Source organism: Hevea brasiliensis, chromosome 5, assembly GCF_030052815.1.
Source record: "Hevea brasiliensis isolate MT/VB/25A 57/8 chromosome 5, ASM3005281v1, whole genome shotgun sequence".
Classification (NCBI taxonomy): domain Eukaryota; kingdom Viridiplantae; phylum Streptophyta; class Magnoliopsida; order Malpighiales; family Euphorbiaceae; genus Hevea; species Hevea brasiliensis.
Genome location: NC_079497.1, coordinates 9,910,344 through 9,930,807, shown reverse-complemented (window position 1 = coordinate 9,930,807; position 20,464 = coordinate 9,910,344). Strand labels below are relative to the sequence as shown.

The window sequence follows — 20,464 nt, the reverse complement described above, 5'->3', positions numbered from 1 at the left end:
TAGATTTGGGGAAAATCTAGGATTTGAGTTTTTTTATTAATGTATGTAGGTTTTAAGTACATTTTCAAGTTGTTTTATGCTCTAAAGATGTGTATATGTGATGGAATTGTATTTTGAAACCTTGAAATGAGTTTGAGTGTTGATAGGAGAAGGAATTTACAGGTTTTCGACTTGAGAAATCTGAAAATTCTCAAGTTCGACAGCTGAAGCATGCAACTTCTTGAAAAATTTGAAAAATTTTCAAGTTCAACAGCCAAAGTTAGCACTGGACAAAAGTGTTATCCGAAGCCTAAGACTTCGACAGCCGAAGTTCAGGACTTCGGCAGCCGAAATGAGTTTTACCTAACTTTTTCTTTTTTTTTTTTTTCTAAGGTTCCAATACATGATTTCATAGATCCTAAGGGCCTAGAATAGGATGTTTATGATATGTATAGATTTTTAGAACCTTATATAACACTCTATGGTTTCATATATGTACGCATGTAGAACACAAAGATATTGCATAATTACATAAATTATTGTCGGTACACTGATGGATGTTGGATGACCCACTAACTCCCCCCATGTTTATGACAATGTAACGTTACACATATTATAGATCCATAAGTAAATCCCATTAGGAGATCTTTAAGTTGCCCTTCAAGGGAGATTTATAAGTTACCCTAGGGTACATGACATAGGTCATGTTTTAAAGGAAAGTTTAAGGAGTTACTAGTGACAAGTCCATCTTACGTGAAATATTTGTGATGTGAAAACCCATATGATTGATGCATTGTACATGTGTGAATGAATGATATAATTAATAATGCTTAGTTTACTTATTGAGTTTGTGTAAGTTTATCCCATTTTTCTAACCCCCAGATGCAGGGTTGCAGGACTAGAAGAGTTCTTTGAAAAGAAAGCATAAGAGGTGGTGGCTTTAACCCTACACTTTATGTATGATGTATGGGTAGATATACATATAATCTATGAATGAATAGTACTATGCTAGTGATTGAAGAAAATTGGAGTTATGTAATATTTTCAACTATGATGATGTATATGTTACGTTATCTCTTTGTAGGAGTTTGTATGTTGAACCATTACACTTTGAATCTTATATATGTTAAGGTTTAAACTATGAACCATTTTTATATTAAGAATGTTTATGCATGGATGAAAAGATTAAGGTGTAATGATTTGAACTATGCTTAAATGGTGAGATGCAAGAATGCATGTGTGTTTTTTAGGTTTTAGGTTTGCTATGAGTTACAGAAGTCTTAAGCTGACCCGATCCCTAGTGCCGGTAATGACTCCTAATTTGAGTCATTACAAGGTTGGTAAAATTATATGATTATTTTTTGATCACTTTAAAATATCAAAACATTTTTTTTATATCTTCTTAATATATTAAAAAAATTATAATATATTTAAATATTATATTTATTTAGAAATATTAATATTATTCTAAAATTAATATTAATAATATGGAATAGTAATGCAAAAGGAAAAAAAATTATATGAATGTATATAAAATTGTACGTACATGTAATAAACATATGTAAATATATTGTAACTTACCCAATAATAATGATAGCTACTTAAAAGAATAATAATTAAATTATTTGTAATTTACATGTACATAATTAAGAAATTAATAGCATTATCATTATTTAAAACATTTGAATAACTCATTAATAAAATATAAAAAATATTTAATGAAATATATATCCATTAGCCAAAATAAAACATTCCCATTGTTTTCAATTTTAGAAATAAATTAAATTTAAACAATTAAAATCAATTGAAAAAATAATTCAAAATTTTTTATTTATTATCAATTTTAATTACTCCTTTTACTTTTGTTAATTTATCAATAATTTTAGTATTTTAGTAATTTTAATAAACTTTATATTAAAAAAATACAATAAATAAATAATATATTTAATATTATTATCTTAATTTTTAATTTCTCTCTCTATTTATACTTTTATTCATATATTCTTCATCCCTTTATTTAAAAATTGTAAGGAAAAAAAGAAAAATAATATATTTAAATATAAAATATAAGCAAATAATATAATCAAAATAAATATAATTATAAATTTCAAAATGATACAAAATTAATATGATTTCAGACTTTACATAGGAAGTAGCATGCAGCACGTTCATGGGAATTAATTAGAAGTGAGCTGTACATTCTTAATTCCGTCCTAAGCAAAAAGGAAAAAAGCTTAACCCACGCTGAGGAGGAACCATTGCATGTGACGATCTCACATGCGTGTGTGAACGCTAACCGCCAAATCAGCACCTTACACGTGGCAATTGCAGGGGAGGTTTCTCTATATATATCAAGTATAGGGAGGATGAGTTTCTCTCACAGAAGCAGAAGCAGAATTGTCTAAGAGAGTTGTTGAAGTTTCTGATAATTGTTCCCATTAGGCTAATTGAAAGGTTTTTATCTGAAGAAAAAACAAGTGAAAATGGCTGATGAGAGTACTGCAACTTGCATAGATATCCTCTTGGCCATCATCTTGCCTCCTCTTGGTGTCTTCCTTAAGTATGGCTGCAAGGTACTCAATTAGTTAATCTTCTTAATTCTTTCTTGTTTTCTTCATGCTAATTTTTCTTTAAAAAAATAATGAATTAATGTCTCTTCTATGATTTTGTTACATAATTTGATGGTAATTTGGTGTTTCAGGTTGAGTTTTGGATCTGTTTGGTCCTTACCCTTTTCGGGTACCTTCCCGGGATTATATATGCAGTCTATGCCATCACCAAGTGATGATCTTCATCTTCAGTAAGCACCCATCACTATCTCTTCTTGGATTCTAATTAAATTGTCCCATAATATAATTTTGAAGGGTATATTTAAGATAAATTATTATTATTATTATTATTATTATTATTATTATTAATTTTTGTTTTTTACATTAATGTGAAAAGCTTGAATTCTTATAAAAATTACAGATTTCACAAGATGTATTTTATAATTATTTTAATCCAAAAACAGTTGTTTTGTTTACAATATTTAAAGCATGTATTATCAATTACAGTCCTTTTGCATTTTGCATCCAATGTTCATAAAATTGATCTTCAAAGTTCATCATTCACGTTTAAAAGGCATGTTTTTGATGATTGAAGTTGATGCATTACCAAACGCTGCCGCCTTCTTTTCTTTTCCCCACTAGACAATTTCAAGTGTCTGGGGTCCTCATTGAAATGACCTGCACTTGTCATTTAGTCTAAAACTCTGATTACTGATCATGATGATTTTCAGAAAGCTATGTTTAACTACTAAGCTTAGCTTTCTTAACTGGGCTTTCTTTTTTTCTTTTTTTTTTTCCTGGACAGGTGGAAAGCTCTAATCATGTTTTTTGTTGAAGACGTCTGTTTTGATGTAGTCAGATGGATCATTCTTGTGTTTGTGTCCTCTTTTTTTCAAGAATTTTCTTTTTATTTGATCTATTAATTTGCTGTAAGAAGGTTATTGCCATTGGATTTGGGTCGTTTCTTGAGTAGGACAATGGCTTGTCAACTATCAGTTGCTGTTAGTGTCTCTTCAAATTTGTTTTAAATGTGATTGTATTATTATTATTATTGTCATCTTGGTGGTATTTCTTTATTACAGTAATGTCATATATATATATATATATATATATATATATATATATATATATATATTCTGTCATGACCAAAGAGTGAAAGGTCTCTGCTGAGTTGAATTTTGGATGGATATTGTCTTGGAATGATTCTCAGGAATTGCCCAGAAGAATCTACTTCTGAATAAAGCTAACAGCAACTGGCAATTTTATGCAATTTCCCATCTGCATATTCCCCTAGTTTTCAAAGTGAAATTGGTTGCTTTTAAGCAAAGAAAGATAGCTTCGTATAAAAGCAGAACAAAGGAAGATGCTATACTATGCAATCTCACCCAAACCAACTTTATTCTCGCATTAAAGTTACTGTCAAAATCCAATTTTCTTATCTTTATCATCAACTAACTCGGATTGCTTTGCCCCACCCTAACACCTTATTAGCAAGGGTAGAATTGCCTTTTCTGACACTTATTTGATAATGTTAATCCATGGCATGTCATTGCAACTAGCCTAAAATTGACCACTCACATAAAGATGTTCTACATCCCTAGGACTAAACTTGCTGATTTGAAAGACAAATTTGGGTTGTTCAAGTTCAACCCAAAGCCTGATTACTTGATACAATGATGGCACCCACGCTTAAGTGGGTTGGATTTAATAGGTGAATGCGTATTTAAAGTTCTAGCCATAATCCTTTTAAGCTGGACGATAATTATTGCAAAGATCATGAGACAATTAGCAGATAATATGAAACAATAATGGCACCACACAAACCAGACAGAAAAATGAAGCTTCCCTTTGGATTTAATATTTGTCCTGCTTATTTATTTATAAATGATCCATTACCTTTGTCAGGTCAATTTCCCCTCTTCTTCCAGAAACAGCCAAACTACTAGTATTGAACAACACTGTTTGCCATGCGCGTGTGAATGCGTGGTTTCTCCTTTTTATATATATAAAAAAAAAAGGTCAAAATTCAAAAGTCTTCCCTAACCTGGCAAACACTCTGCCATGTGTTTCAATCCACACAACAAGATGCATGTACAGTCACACTTGGTGTTCAACAAAGGAAGTTGCTATCTCCAGAGACCAACCACATCCAATTAACCATATCTCAAAAAGCGTCAGGAACATCAATGTTTGACGTTAAATATTATTAACAAACTCAAAAGGTCCACATCCATAATTGACAAAGTTTCAATAATATGCCAGTATTGAATATGACAGGAACATTTGTTAAAATAAAAACAAGAACTATATAGAACACTTCAAGTTGATCTTTCTGTGGTTCTCATAAAGATAATAATATGCTAGTATTGAATATGACAGGAACATTAGTTAAAAGAAGAACAAGAACTAAAGAAAACTTCATCTATGGTTCACTATAACGATAACAATGAGAAATAATAGTGACAACCAACAACAACAAAGAAAACGCCACCAGAAAACAGAGAACATCTCTAGCAAGGGGATAAAAAATGAGAAAATAAAGAGGAGAGATTTTTTAGGATAAAATAGAATTCTTCATCCTTTAAACTGCCATTCTCTACGGCACATGGGACAATGTGCTTGAGAAGTCTGTGAATTCACCCATTTCAAGATGCAGTGAAGATGGAAAGCATGGTTGCATACACCCCAAACTGCAACAAAAGAATGATCAAGGAAGATCATTAATTTCCAACAGCAACATCTTATCGTAAAATCCATCTCCTAATATTTCCGATTAAAAATAACACATCAGATAAGCACATCATCAGAAAAAGAAAAGAAAGAAAAAGAGGCCTCACCAACTAATTGAAATATGGACTACCTAATCCATAAATTTCACTCTTGCCCCCTCTGAACTACACTACATCTACATTAAATGACTAACAAAAAACAATAAGAGAGAACAATGCAACATTATCTTGCTGACAGAAGGGCCAAAAAAAAAGAATCCAGCTGATTATGTTGACACATGTAGTAATGATTTGGTTGTGAGAGACACACACACACACACACATGCACGCACAAACTTTGCCCTACATTCCATACATTCACATACGCACAAGCCACCTACCACGTCCAAATTATGTTAAATATATAAAATCTCACATTTGGGTAATGCATTTTTACATCACAAGAGGCATACCTGCTTCAGTTTTACTATATTGTACCATGAACAATTTTGGCACAACATGTAATGCTTATGAAGCTGAGCACTTTAGCAGCAAACAGTTAAAATCTCATCTTCATCTTCAAGTAGATTGCTACTTCAAAGAAAGGTAAACAAAACCAAGTATCTATAAGCAACAAAAAATTTCAACTTCTAAAGGTAAGGTCAGATAAAGAATATATTTCCAAAGTTGCCTTCTTATATTTTATTTTCCCACAAAATGGAATAGAGACTCCCTTGATGTTGATGCCCTCTTAATATGACAAGGTACCCATACCATGTTACATGTCTTATCTGATCCCATCTTTGTTCTCAAGTAATCGCCAATCAAGTTAAAGGTGAGAAAATTTGAAATCCATGTACTGAAGTCTAAACGAATCCTCTGCTCTTCATGCACAGTACATGACAAAAATGTCTTTCCCACCTTGGCATTTCACACAAAAAACACTGGCAACCTCAATTAATATAATTTCATATTTTTCATATCTGAATAAATCATTGTGAAACTTATCAACTTAAGCATTTTGAATCTTCCAGTCATTGTAGACACCATATTTTGGCCGACCTTCAAAGGCAAGGATTTTTTAAAATTGAAACTTTATTATCAGTTCTCGACCGATGTCCCGATCACAGATAGCTTTTCCGAACTTACCAATCGCTAGTCCCTGTAACAAATCGATCTCACGATCAAGTTAGATTGCTTTCAGATCTCTTGGTCTTTATAAGATGAGTTCGAGTTAACATTGGGTCTCCGGACCATCCAATCTTGCCTACTGTAATTTTCCGATCTCTCTATGTACAAATATCGCAAAATTTCATTCTACTAATGTTGTGATCGGGTTTCTTGCTTGAATTCCCCAGATATTCCTCGAAATAAAGTTAAGATTTTTATCTGGTCTAATAATGGTTCCAACCTTAAAAGTTCAAGTCAGTGTCAAATCTTTGCAATTCTAATATTCTAAAGTTCCATTCGGTATTTGGTCATGACTCAGTCCGATTTTCATGTTTGCGTGTAATGTCTTTCCGATCTCTTGGAATAATTTGATATCTTTCGATTAATAGTCGTTCTCAGGTTTAATTCAATTAAGTACTCAAACAGTTTGGTTTGGATGCTTTCCGATCTTATCAAGAAATTGAACATAAAAGACCCCAATTCATTTCGAAATAAAAAAATATACAAGTCATTCGGTGGGAGGGTCTCCCCCAACCTACTCTCCGAGTACATTATCAGTTCTATCCTCTCTCTCTCTCTCTCTCTCTCTCTCTCTCTCTCTCTCTCTCTCAGGCTCCTCCTCGCTCTCCTCTTCACCTCTAGGGACAAGATCCACCATCCAGGATAAGTCTTCCTCAGGATAGCGCTCTACAAGCTCGGCCAGAAGATCGCCATGAGCATTCACATAAGCACCAGCTTCCCTCATCACGGCCTCTTCTTCTTTCACTTTGATCTCCTCAGTAAGGCGAGTGACATCGGCAGTTCGGCAGGCCCAAGCTTCTTCGAGTTCTCGCTCCAGTTCGGCTATCCTATACTCATAAGATTTCGTCCGACCCTCAATCTCGGCAATATAGTCCTGAGTAGACGAAAGTTGGGTTTTGGCAGAAGCAGCGTCCTAGACCGCCTTCAGAATTTCTTGTCTCAAGAGATGAGCCTTTTCTCTGATTATATATTGATTCACAAGGCTCTCTACGCTCAAGCTTATCGTCTGAGCCAGAAGGTCGTCAATGCTATCAGGAGTCAGCCTATTCCGGTCGTCCTAGAAGCAGATGGTGGCACCCAAAACCTTGGCCAGGCCAGGATTCCCCCGAACCAAGCGATTCTTATCTAGCGAGTGAATGTGAATCTGGGCTCCACGAGAGAGGGTCCTCACAGCAGGTTGGGAAGACCCTCCTTCCGCACTTAAAGAAACCGACGGAAGTGGCAGTTCATCTTGTCGAGGAGGGGAATGAGCAATCTCTATCTCTGGGGTTGATTGTCCCAAAAGTCGAGACGAAGAGCCCGGCACTTCTACCGAGTCTCGCCCTCGCGTCTGGGATACAAAAACAATCTTCATTTCTCGTACTTTTCGGGCGACCTCCCTTTTTCGCTTACGGCTCTTTTTCGCGCCCTCGCCTCCAGCCATACCTGCACAGAAAACAAGTTAGTGAGATCACCTAAGTCAGGAGGCTAAAGATTTAAGTTATACCGATTCCGAGTCTGAGGTCAGAGAGCTGCAGCTCATAATCCTCATGGGCGATCATCTGCATTAGCCACTACTTCAGTTAGGCCATAACTGCATCTAGACATGAATACTTGTGCCTAGCCGCCTGATCCTTCAATTCCTTTACCATGACGTCCTCATCTCTATTTAGAGCGATCTTCTTTGGAACCGAAGGGACCAAGCACTGCCAACTGCGTGGGATACCCTCGAAGCCATTCAGAATCTTACTCCTCAATATGAAGAACCGGTTCTTTCAATTCTTCAACGAAGAAGGGAGATAGGTAAAAAGCCCACAGTGCGGCTTGGCTTGGAAAAACTAATACTCGTCGTCCTTTCGTCGAGTGAGTCTATGCAACTCAGCGAAAACCTTTACTGTAGGCTCGAGCTTTTTAGCTCAACATAAACCTCTGAAAGCCACTAGAATCCGCCAAGAGTTCGGGTGCACTTGGGCTACGCATACATGATGAAACTTCAGAACGGCTCTAAAGAATTAGTCCAGGGGGAACCGAAGCCCGGCCTTCAATTGTTCTTCATATACCATAATTATATCATTTTCTTCAAAGAAATGATAAACTCGGAGATCGCCATGACATCTGATGAGCTCGAAGGAGTTAGTTCGAAGATTGTATTCTTGACTCATGGACTGCAGATTGGTTTCCTTGAGGACCGACGGCAACTCATCCAAAGGTAAGTTTTCTTTCCCTGAAGAAGATGTTTGTTTTAATTGGGCCGCCCGACCGTGAGCTGAGACAGAGATTGTAGAAGGTTCGGGTCGCCCGCTCGGCCTGACCACCTCAACTTCGTCCGATGTCCATGAGATATGAACGAAGGAAGGACTAGCAGCTCTCTGACTGTCGGTGCCGCTCATTTTCAGAAAACAAAAAGGAAAATTAACTGAGAAAAGATCAAAACGCTTACTTGAGTGTAAATCGGCGCCTGAAAACTTTAGAAAGCAAGAGAAAGTGTTGAAATCGCTACGGGAAGGTCTGAAAATGACATAAGAAAACAAATGATTTACCTTTCCCCTATTTATACCCGTTTGAGCATTAAATGCTCACGAAATCCCAAGTGACGCATCAGTTAGCGGAACCGGGCCGCCTCCTTGACACGTCGCAAGAAGGTTCAAGAAATATAGTAAAAAATCGAATAAATGAGATCAGTCAACTAAGGTCATTGGATTGAACAAACTTCCAAACCCACAGATCGGCGAATGCGATTCGTCTAGGAATCAGATCAAGTACACTTATCAGAGATCGGAAAAATAACCAATTCGATAACAAAACAAAAACGTTCAAAGTAAAAATTTTATTTCATTTCCAAAAGATCAGATTACATCATTTGGGCGATCTCAAAAGATCTGATTACATCATTTAAGCGATCTCAAAAGATCTGATTACATCAGTCGGGCGATCTCAATTACATCATTTGGGCGATCTCAAAAGATCCGATTACATCAGTTGGGCGATCTCAATTACATCATTTGGGCGATCTCAATTACATCATTTGGGCGATCTCTCAAAATCAGCACCACATTCTACCTAGCTTAAGACTACTCCAAAGCCCAGAATGCTGACCTATGTCAAAGCTTAGTCTTGTTGCTGAATCAAAAGATGTGAGACACACACACACACACACACACACACAGGCACGCACAAACTTTGCCCCACATTCCATACATTCACATACGCACAAGCCACCTACCATATCTAAATTATGTTAAATATATAAAATTTCACATTTGGGTAATGCATTTTTACATCACAAGAGGCATACCTGCTTCAGTTTTACTATATTGTACTATGAACAATATTGGTAAAACATGTAATGCTTATGAAGCTGAGCACTTTAGCAGCAAACAGTTAAAATCTCATCTTCATCTTCAAGTAGATTGCTACTTCAAAGAAAGGTAAACAAAACCAAGTATCTATAAGCAACAAAAAATTTCAACTTCTAAAGGTAAGGTCAGATAAAGAATATATTTCCAAAGTTGCCTTCTTATATTTTATTTTCCCACAAAATGGAATAGAGACTCCCTTGATGTTGATGCCCTCTTAATATGACAAGGTACCTACACCATGTTACATGTCTTATCTGATCCCATCTTTGTTCTCAAGTAATAGCCAATCAAGTTAAACGTGAGAAAATTTGAAATCCATGAACTGAAGTCTCAATGAATCCTCTGCTCTTCATGCACAGTACATGACAAAAATGTCTTTCCCACCTTGGCATTTCACACAAAAAACACTGGCAACCTCAATTAATATAATTTCATATTTTTCAGATCTGAATAAATCATTGTGAAACTTATCAACTTAAGCATTTTGAACCTTCCAGTCATGACAATATCCACATTGATCATTTGTTGATAGGATAGCACCTTGTATCACAATATGAGCCTCAAAACAATTCAAGGGTTCCAGTTTGAGTCTAGCGCTAGGAATTACATTAGAGTATCTCAGAGTGTAATAGATAACAGTTTAAGCAAAAATGGATAGACCTATGGACTCTACATTTTTACATAAATTGGGTTTTCACTCTTCAAGTTCTGGGATGTTGTTAACAATGCTAGTAAAGGGCACATGACAGTTCAGGTGCAAAATAAAATAAAATAAAATAGAATGACCAAATGATATGGATTCAGGGTGTAGTAAAAATTTTCTAAAACATAGGCAAATATAGGGGTAAGGCTGCGTATATCAACCCTCCCCAGAGCCCACAAGTGTGGAATGCTTCGTGCAATGGGTCACCCTTTATAGGAAAATGCAGAAACACATTTAAAAATCTGCAACAGTGAATATGTACAACACGAGAATTAATTGTGCAGAATGGGAAATAGAAATTTGGTGAAGTAATGGAGAAACTAAGCTAGCAACTCACTTAAGGGGCAATCATCTCCAGGTAGTTTACAATCAGGACAACATCCATCAAAGGCCATCCTACAGATCCCACATGTTTCATCTTGAGCATCCCAAGTCCATGATGCAACAGCATGCCACCTTCACCCATTTGGAACAATAGTTATGATCCCAACCAAAGTAAAGACCATTCGGATATTTTTCTAATACCCCTAACAGTAGACAAACAAGACAGAATATACTTAAAGCCAGAAAACAAGGTCAGGAATTCTTCAACACGAGTATCATCTAGCCAAACATTAAAAGTAAACAACCTTAAGTTCAATCATTAACTCATTAGCCTTGTGTCAGATGTTTAATTCTGAGTTCATAACACTTGAAACAAAAGATAAAAAGAACGTACTCTGTTTAGAAGCCACGGTTGACAATCAGAAAGAAGATAGGTTAAGAGAAAACTGTTTATTCAGAATGTCAAATTGGGAACAAATATATTAGAATTCACATTCACATCCAAACATTGAACAATATAAGAGATTTCACTCAAGATGACAGGATCAGTCCCAACATTATGAAAAGGGCAAATGATATTCTCATGGAAAAGATAACTGACATTAGAATTTCGGTATCATTGGAGAGTAAAGCATTGATGCTAAACGCAATAAAAATGATATCTTTAATCCACAATTACTCAAAATTTGCTTATAAAACAAATGATGTCTTTCAGAAACTGCAACAATTACACAAGAAAAATTGATTGCCATTGACAAATGCTCAAACAGACAGAATATCACAGACATATAACAAAGATTATAGCTCAGCAATCTCCGGAGTTACTGGAGCCCATCAGAGTATGACTATCTATCAAATTTGATGCACAGAATTCACCCAAGTCCCAATTGCCTCAACCCCTTTGAGACATAACAAAGAGAAACTAATAAAAAGCGTAACTTTCAGTAATTAGGAAATCAAATCAATATATTGAAAACTAAATTCGTAATGAAAACAGACACAACACTACATATATGGGGAGGATACGCAAGAGCTTGACTTTCATTGTCTTGCCCTGCAAAACCATCAAGAGAGATGTCAGAGCACAGACTAATCAATAATACACTTGAGAATTTCAATTTGTAAAAGACACTCGAATAAGAGACAATAAATAATTTCTCAGTAATGAAATGGGTACAGAAGCTTATTAGACGAAAGAGGAAAATCAAAATAATGAAAACTTATTACTTCATAGACACCGCCACAAGATACATTTTCTCAGCTATCGAAGAGAAGGAAAACCAATGCCATAAGATCTGAAAAAACCCACCCCGGATTTTTTGTGAAACGGCTAAAAGATGATGATTATTCGCAGGAATCCCTCGGAAAATTTAAGACTCAAATAAGGGTTCTAGTTTTCCTTTTTGGGTATATATTATACGGTCCTTTTCTATTGTTTCATCATTAATCAAATGGGCTATTTCTCTCCTTCCACTTGAGTCGTGGTGTTTGGGCTGCATTTAGGGTAATTATGACCGAGTGTTCTCATACAAGTTTTTCATAAATTTCGTTAAATTTTAATTTATTTTATAAAATTTATTATGATTAAAATTAAAAATTTTTAATTTAATTTATTAATTATTTTATAAATAAAATTATTTAATTAGTAATTATTAAAAAAAATAAATAAATAAAATATTTGACGATAAAAAAATTTAAAATAATATAATTTTATTTATAAAATAATTAATAAGTTAATAAATTAATTTAAAAATTTTTAATTTTTAATTGTAATAGAATAAATTTTATAAAATAAAACTCAACTTAGTAATTTTTATGAAAATTCTTATAAAAATAATAATATTTATAGTGAGAAATTACTAAAAAAGTTTGAAATATTAAAGATCCCCCGACTTAAAATACTTAATTATTATTTGTTTTCCATATATTTTGTTATTATAAATTTCTTTTTTATTTAAAAAATAAATTAAAAAAGTTTTGAAGCGCTGATGCTCCCTTCACTTCCCTTTTTATTTGCCCTCCCGTCCCGTGTAAGTTGCCAGCGTACCCACAAAAATTATTAGAATTTAAATTTAATTAATATTTTTAAATTTAAATTCGCCTTAAATTCGATTAAAATTTACTTTTAATTATCCGAATCCATTTTAAATCTGATTGTTATTACTCAAAAAATATCTGTATTCATTTAATTTTATATATTTAATTAATAATCTATATAAAAAATTATTTTTATTAATAATTTATATTTTAAAATTTTAATAATTTTATAAAATATTTTAATTTTATTTTATATAAAATAAAATATATAAAAATTTATAAATATTATTAAAAAAAATATATTTTATATTTAATTAAATTTTATATAAACGGGTTCGGATAACGGATACTCAATATATAAAGCCTGAAACCGATCCGAAACCATCACGGGTATTAAAATTTAAACCCGAAATCGTCACGGGTACTAAATTTTAAACCCGAAACTGTCACGAATATTAAATTTTAAACCCGAACCCATCTCAAACCCGATTATATACTATCCAAACCCGATCTATTAGATTTTGGTCGAACTAGGTACCCACAAAAACCCGATCCGTTGCCGTACCTCCCCCTCCCCCTCCCTGCCACCGTTTCCCAATGGCATTGGCATGTAATGCTCTCTCTTAGACTATATTCGGTATCATAATATAATATAATTAATTATATAATAAAATAAATAATATATTATAATATAATTTATTTCAGTAAAATGATATAATAAATTTAAGTTATTTATTTTATTCAAAATTTTTAATTTTAAATAATTTAAGTATGATTTTTAAAATTTAAAAAATTTTACCTAAAACCCATAATTTAATTTGAAAATTTTAACTTTTATTTTATAGGTATTTATTGTAAACTAATTATCTATTTAGTAATATGCCAAGCAAAATTCTTTCAAATGAGCATTGTAAACTTATTCATTACTCTCTCCCCTGTATGAGTTTAGGATGAAATTTCATCAATTTTAAAATTATAATTAAATTGTCTAAAATTAAAATTTTTAAATAAAATAAATAATAGATGTAAAGGTCTAATTTATTATGCCAATTGGCCAATTTATTTCAGTATAATTAATTTATTATATGTAATTCATTGGGAGACCATTATCTTAAATACCAGTGGACCATCATCTATTCTAGTTATATGAAGCAATAAAGGATGAAGATCCGCCCACTTGATTCTTGGATGCTTGAAGTGGGACAACAAAATTATAGACACTCCATACAAAGAAGGTCTCATTGTTCGTACCTGAACAATATTGTATTTACTGGATGTCTGCAACCCAGAAAAAATAGCTAATCAAAAGGAGGGAACAAAGAAACTATTGGGAGAGCATTTCATTTATATTCATTTTGCTCAATAAGAGTGTCTATTTAACGACATTCCAAAGAACTAACTAGTAACCATTATTTCCCAGTTTCTTAGGCAACCATATGGTATCATATTAGCTTATTTATAAGGCCTAACCATTAAAAAAAATGTCAAACTTTTATGCGAATTATTAATTTTAATTAATTTTTTAGGCTGATTTTTGTCTAATTTCAAACTTTTGTGTCAATTTTGTTCAGGAGATGAATTTAGAAATTTTGGACATTAATGTGGCAGATGATATGACCAAAATATTATTATTTTAGATGTTACTAACGTGGCATGAATTAAAATATTGTTACTATCATGGTGATTAATGTGGTAAAAATATTATTATCTTGCAGCTAGCCGCTGACATGGCGTAAATTTTTTAAAAAAAAAATAATAAAAGTTTTCCATTTTTATCAATTATTGCTAATTTTATTTGATTTGATTTAATTATAGCTAACTGATTAATTTGAACAAACTTAGTGAAAAAATTAATGTTTTATTACTCCAATACAATTGCAAAAACAATTAATATTTATGTAACTTAGTGTACCTTTCCCTCTCCTCTCATATTTTCTTAAAATGTATTTAAGAAACTTAAATTAAAAATTCATGTAATAACGTAAATAATAACAATAATCACTATTTTAGCACATATGTTTAAACCTGGGTTTATACCTTGAGCCACTAAACCTATTTAGGCTAGGCAATCAATCAAGTATATATATAAATGTTACATACATAGCAAAATAATTAGAAACAAGAAATTATCAAGTACAAAGCAAATCATCCAGTAACCCTAAACAGGAGTGAATCCAACAATATGAGCGATTTGTGATAAGGTTTATCAAGATAGCATCTCTAACTTCTTGTAATCCTAGTCTCATGCAATTAAAGCTTTGGACTCTTTATTTATATGGCATCAGAGCCTTACAGTGGCCGCTTCTCAGAGTTTAATCACTTGTTCAACCTCTTCTTCTTTATCACAATCCTTACTGAATATTTTGATGAGTGAGGAAGAGAAGGAGGAGATCGAAGATGATGCACTACAAAAAAAATTGTCATCAAATTGCAGATACACCAAGTTCTTGTATGATAAAACCTCTTGGTTGTAAAGCCAAGCTGCTACTTCTGAGTTTCTCTCATAGTTTGTGATAATATGTATTTACATATTTTTAATTTAATAATATATATATATATAATTTAAATAATAAAAGATTATTGAAAAATTTAATTGAAAGTCATTTATCAACTAATCACATGCATAATCATATTATTTTGTCTAAATAAAATTTACTATTAAAAAAATTACAATAGAATTTTAAAAGGAAATAAATTTTTGAATACATAACATGATCATTTATCTCAAATAATTTTAAATTTTAACAAAATAAGAGTTGAAAATTAAATTTATGAGAGGTCAAAATATATAAATATATATAAATGCAAAGAGCTTTTAATAAAAAATAAGAGTGAATTGATCCTTTTTTCATGTATTAAATCTGCCACTGTGAAAAACTATTTATAAACAAATTGGATGGCAAGAAGAAGCATTTTAAGAATTAAATTATAAATAATGTACAATGCACGTTGTAATAGAAACTAGTAATTGAAACTGTACAAGATGATAATATTATTTTTTACAATTTTGTTTTTAAAATTCAACTTTAAATTTTAAATATCACAAAAAAAAATATTCTTTTTTTTTCAATATTCAAAAAAATTATAACTATTATCAATATATTTTTCTATATTAATTTAGATAATTTCCATTAAAGATATGATGCTTTAAATAGTAATATGAGATTTTTTTTATAATTATATTTACATATACGTATGAATTGCATACATATTAATTAATTTAGATAATTTTCATCATGCTAATGCCATGACAAATAAGTTTCATCATCCAAAAAAAGAATGATATTACTATGGATTTGCCAAAAACAGCAATAAAGAAATATAAGCAACAGTGAAGCATTTTTGTAAAACCATGGCTATGATCCTTTCTTGTATTCTATTCCTTAAGTAAACCTAAGTTGTAAATGTGAAAGGAATCATATTACAACTCACCAAATTTATTTGTCTGAATGGACAGACAACTTTAATATATTAGGTTACAGATTTCATCATTTATCCTAAATTAATTACCCTCTACCAACCCGCAAAATAGACCATATTACCCCCTTCAAATGATTGTTTTTTCTTTTTTTTTTTTTTAAATCTTGATTAAGCATCTTGTGATGATAATAATTAATTTCCTACACTATGTTAGGATTTTTTTTCAATGATTGCATTGTAATTGAAGGGGGGTGCAGCGGGTATAATTTCCAAATCACCCATTAATATCTCCAGCTAAGAATTAACAAATCCATAATCTTATCCTATTAATGTGGTTATCTTTCTGACCTTATAAATAGAATAGAATGTAAAGGGCAAGATACATACCAAGCCTCCAAACTTCGATATTCTTGTTCTTTCTTTGCTGCCGCCATGACTAGAAAGAAGGTCAAGCTTGCATATATCACTAATGATTCTGCAAGGAAAGCAACCTTCAAGAAAAGGAAGAAAGGATTAATGAAGAAGGTAAGCGAGTTAAGCACCCTTTGTGGGATTGATGCTTGTGCGATCATTTATAGCCCCTATGATTCTCTACCTGAGGTTTGGCCATCTCCTTTGGGGGTCCAACGTGTGCTGGCTCAATTCAAGAACATGCCTGAGATGGATCAAAGCAAGAAAATGGTGAATCAAGACAGTTTCCTCAGGCAAAGGATCGCCAAAGCCAATGAGCAGCTCAAGAAACAGCGCAAGGACAACCGCGAGAAGGAGATGACACAGATCATGTTCCAGGGCTTAATTGGAAAGAGCCTAAACAGCTTGAACATGATGGACTTGAACGATCTTGGATGGTTGATAGATCAGAACTTGAGGGATATTCATAAGAGGATAGAGACACTCAACAAGCAAGCTAATTCCCAAGCGGGAGTAGGAGCCGCATCGTCATCTGGGGCTGGAACAAGTGGAGAGGTGAATATTGCAACGGAGCAGGCAGAAAGACAAACATTTGGGATTGACATGGATGCTGTGCATAGGCAACAATGGCTGATGGACTGGATCAACCCACATGAACCCATGGCATTTGGTGGGGATGAGGTCAATCTTCATTTTGGGGAGAACAATCATAATGCTCTTTGGTCTAGTGCCTTTTTCCCATAAGGGAGACCCAATTAGGGTTTACATCTAATGTCACAAGGGATTTGCTTGGAACATTTGATGATGTTTAACCAGTTGGGACACATAATATTACTGCTTTCCCCTTCTGTTGTAGCTAGCTAAATAAACCCTTGATGACAGAATCCACATTTTATGTTCATGATGTTCACATAGTTTATTTTATATTTTTGATAAGCGTGATGTTCACATATTTAATGTATTCTATGGTTTCGAATAATCTAAAGTCTCTTTGTGTTTATCTGTTGTAGCTAAATCTGCTTCCTGTTTTATGTGCAACACTTTGTAAGGTGTTTTCTCAAGTTCAGTTATTCAAATGGGAAGCAACATAGACCGTTTTCATGGAATTTCCATTCGCTACATATAATTTGATGATGGAAATTCTATTAACTAAAATTAATACAAGTATTACCCTTATTAGTTAGCTAAATAATTTTTAAATACATTGTTACACTTAAAAAAAATCATCTATAAAAATTTGACAATACCGATTTCATCAAATAAAAGTAAAAATTAAATAATTTTATGTCATAATGAATTAAAATCATTAAAACTTTAATGATAAATTAAATTATCGCATATGAAATTAATAACATGCATAAAATGAGATATTACTTCTATCCATCTCATTTTTATTTTTATTTTAAAATTCTTTTCAAAGTATAAAAATTGTTAAAACTTAAATTCTTTATTTTATGTAATTATAAACATATTGAAAAACTATCACAATGTAATTTCATTTTTATTTTTAAAAGTTAATATCTTTTTACTAAAAAAAGTTAATTAATAAATTAATAAAAAAGAATAGCATTAATGAATAAATGTGCAAATAAATTAACTATTAGTATGTGCACGGTAAAAGGGAATTCTTGCTTACACTCAGTCTGATTCAAGACATAAATATATATGATTCATGTATTTAATAAGTGAATTTTACCATACATTTTGTATTTTAAATCTATAATAAATCGAGTTTAAATAAGAAAAATTAGTTTATATTAATATTAATATTTCCATATAATAAGTAGTGGAATGCAAAAAGCAACATGACTAAGCCAATACATGCACGTTGACAATGATAGTCCATGAAAGGCTGGCTTCAACCTTTTTGATTTTATTAATAGAAGTTCCTTATTCTGCTTATCTAAAAAAAGACAGTTAAGAAAAATAATTCTTCCAAATGAGCTGCATGATATGGTAGTAATTATTTTGAGATTTCTCAAGGATTATAAATGTATCTTGATATTAATATAAATTAATTTTGTCATAATATAGAAATTATTTCCTAAATTATGTGTGAAAAGTTCATTGTAGCACTTATCTTTTATTTTAATCTATTACACTTAATACTTTTTGTAATAGTAATAGTAATATTTTTTTAAAATTTATGTAATAAAGGAAAATAATTAAATACATTAATATATTTTTTTCACTTTATATATAGTGAATTAAACTTGATAATTTATTTAATTATTTATTATTAAGTTAAGAAAATTGTGCTTGTTGGTTATTAAAAAAAATAAATTGAAGGGTGCAAATGGTTAAAAATGAAGCATAAGAGGTGTAATAGGGTAAAATAAAAGATCAAGACTCTGATTTGCTTGAAGTTTTTATTTTCTAATATTTAGGGGTGTTTAAGAAATTTGGTTAAAAGAAAACAAGTTGTTGGTAATACAGGAAAATGACATTTTATTTTTAAAATCAAAAGTTTTTTTATTTATGTTGAACTCACTTTCTCCGACTTTCACAATACTTGACTTGATAAATTTTATGAATAATGACATTAAATACTAGAAATATATCACATAATGAAAAATATTTTCTTAAAAAATATTTTTTATGAAAATATTTTTTAGTTGTAAATTGTTTTCCGCGAAATAAATGGAATTTAAGACTCCATTTATTTTACAAAAAATAACTTGCATATAAAAAAAATTTTATAAAAAATATTTCTAAAAAAAAATATTTTTCATTATTTGGTTACGACGTTAAATTAATGATATATATTTATATGATGTATATATGTGTTTTCATATTTTAATAAAATCATTATAGTTTAGAAAATGAAAAAAAACTATTTTTTTAAAAAAAGAAAGTTATTTTATTTAAAAATGACTTAATTTTTTCTTTAATTAAGATTCATTTTTCTAAGTTGTCAAAATGCTAAAAAATGTAAAACCATGAAACAAACATAGGCTAATTAAGAGTGTATTATACATTTCCCAAATAAATTGGGAGTTAATTTATGTGTTCGGTTATTCATTTTTTTCTATTATATGGTATCCTTATAAAAAAAGTATTTATGATTAGGCACCTTCCTAGATAGGTATATTCTAAAATTACTTTATTATGAAAAATAAAGTAATTTAACAAAATTTTATAATTTATCTCATTATTTTTTATATAAAATGATGTTTTTTTTTTAAGTAGTTAATTATAAAAAATTTATTAACTTAATGGGAAAAATAAAATTTATTCAACATCTTAAATTATCATATTTTTCACAACATCTTAAATTTTAATTAAAATAATAGATATTAAATGTGAAATGCTAAATAAGTATACTTTATTTAATTTTATTTATTCTATTTTTTAATATTATTAAAAAATATTATATATGTTCTTGAAGAAATTTTAGTTTTTTTTGTTAAGTTAATAAATTTTTTTAATTATTTATTTTATGAAAAAAAATATCATTTTATAAAAATTTAATGAGATGAATTGTAAAATTTCATTAAATCGCTTTATTTTTTGTAAAAAAATAATTTTACTTTGTTTTAAATGAAGTAATCATAAAATAGACTAGACATTGCATGGCCAAATAATGATGAAGATTTAATTTTTCATAAAAAATAAAATTTTTGCAACCAAAATGAAAAGCTTGAGGAGCATAATTTATCAATTCTACAAACCTAATTGTCATTGATCTCCAGGGACTGAAATTCACCTTATACTGGTCTGCAATCGTTACAAGCTAGCTTCTGAGGGTATTAAGAAATGGGTGAATGTTGCTCCCCAGAGCCATTACTACACTGGTTTGCAACT

General features: G+C 31.3%; 2 protein-coding genes across 2 annotated transcripts; both read left to right on the top strand.

Moving 5' to 3' along the window:
• Window positions 1-2,154: 2,154 nt before the first annotated feature.
• Window positions 2,155-3,585, top strand: LOC110644023 (hydrophobic protein RCI2B). Its single transcript, XM_021796622.2, has 3 exons — window positions 2,155-2,552; window positions 2,681-2,779; window positions 3,334-3,585. Exons 1-2 carry the CDS (start codon window positions 2,463-2,465, stop codon window positions 2,762-2,764), a joined length of 174 nt encoding a protein of 57 aa, XP_021652314.2. The 5' UTR covers window positions 2,155-2,462; the 3' UTR covers window positions 2,765-2,779; window positions 3,334-3,585.
• Window positions 3,586-16,681: 13,096 nt separating this feature from the next.
• LOC110644027 (agamous-like MADS-box protein AGL80) lies at window positions 16,682-17,592 on the top strand. The gene has a single exon (XM_021796625.2). It carries the CDS (start codon window positions 16,682-16,684, stop codon window positions 17,402-17,404), a length of 723 nt encoding a protein of 240 aa, XP_021652317.2. The 3' UTR covers window positions 17,405-17,592.
• Window positions 17,593-20,464: the final 2,872 nt, after the last annotated feature.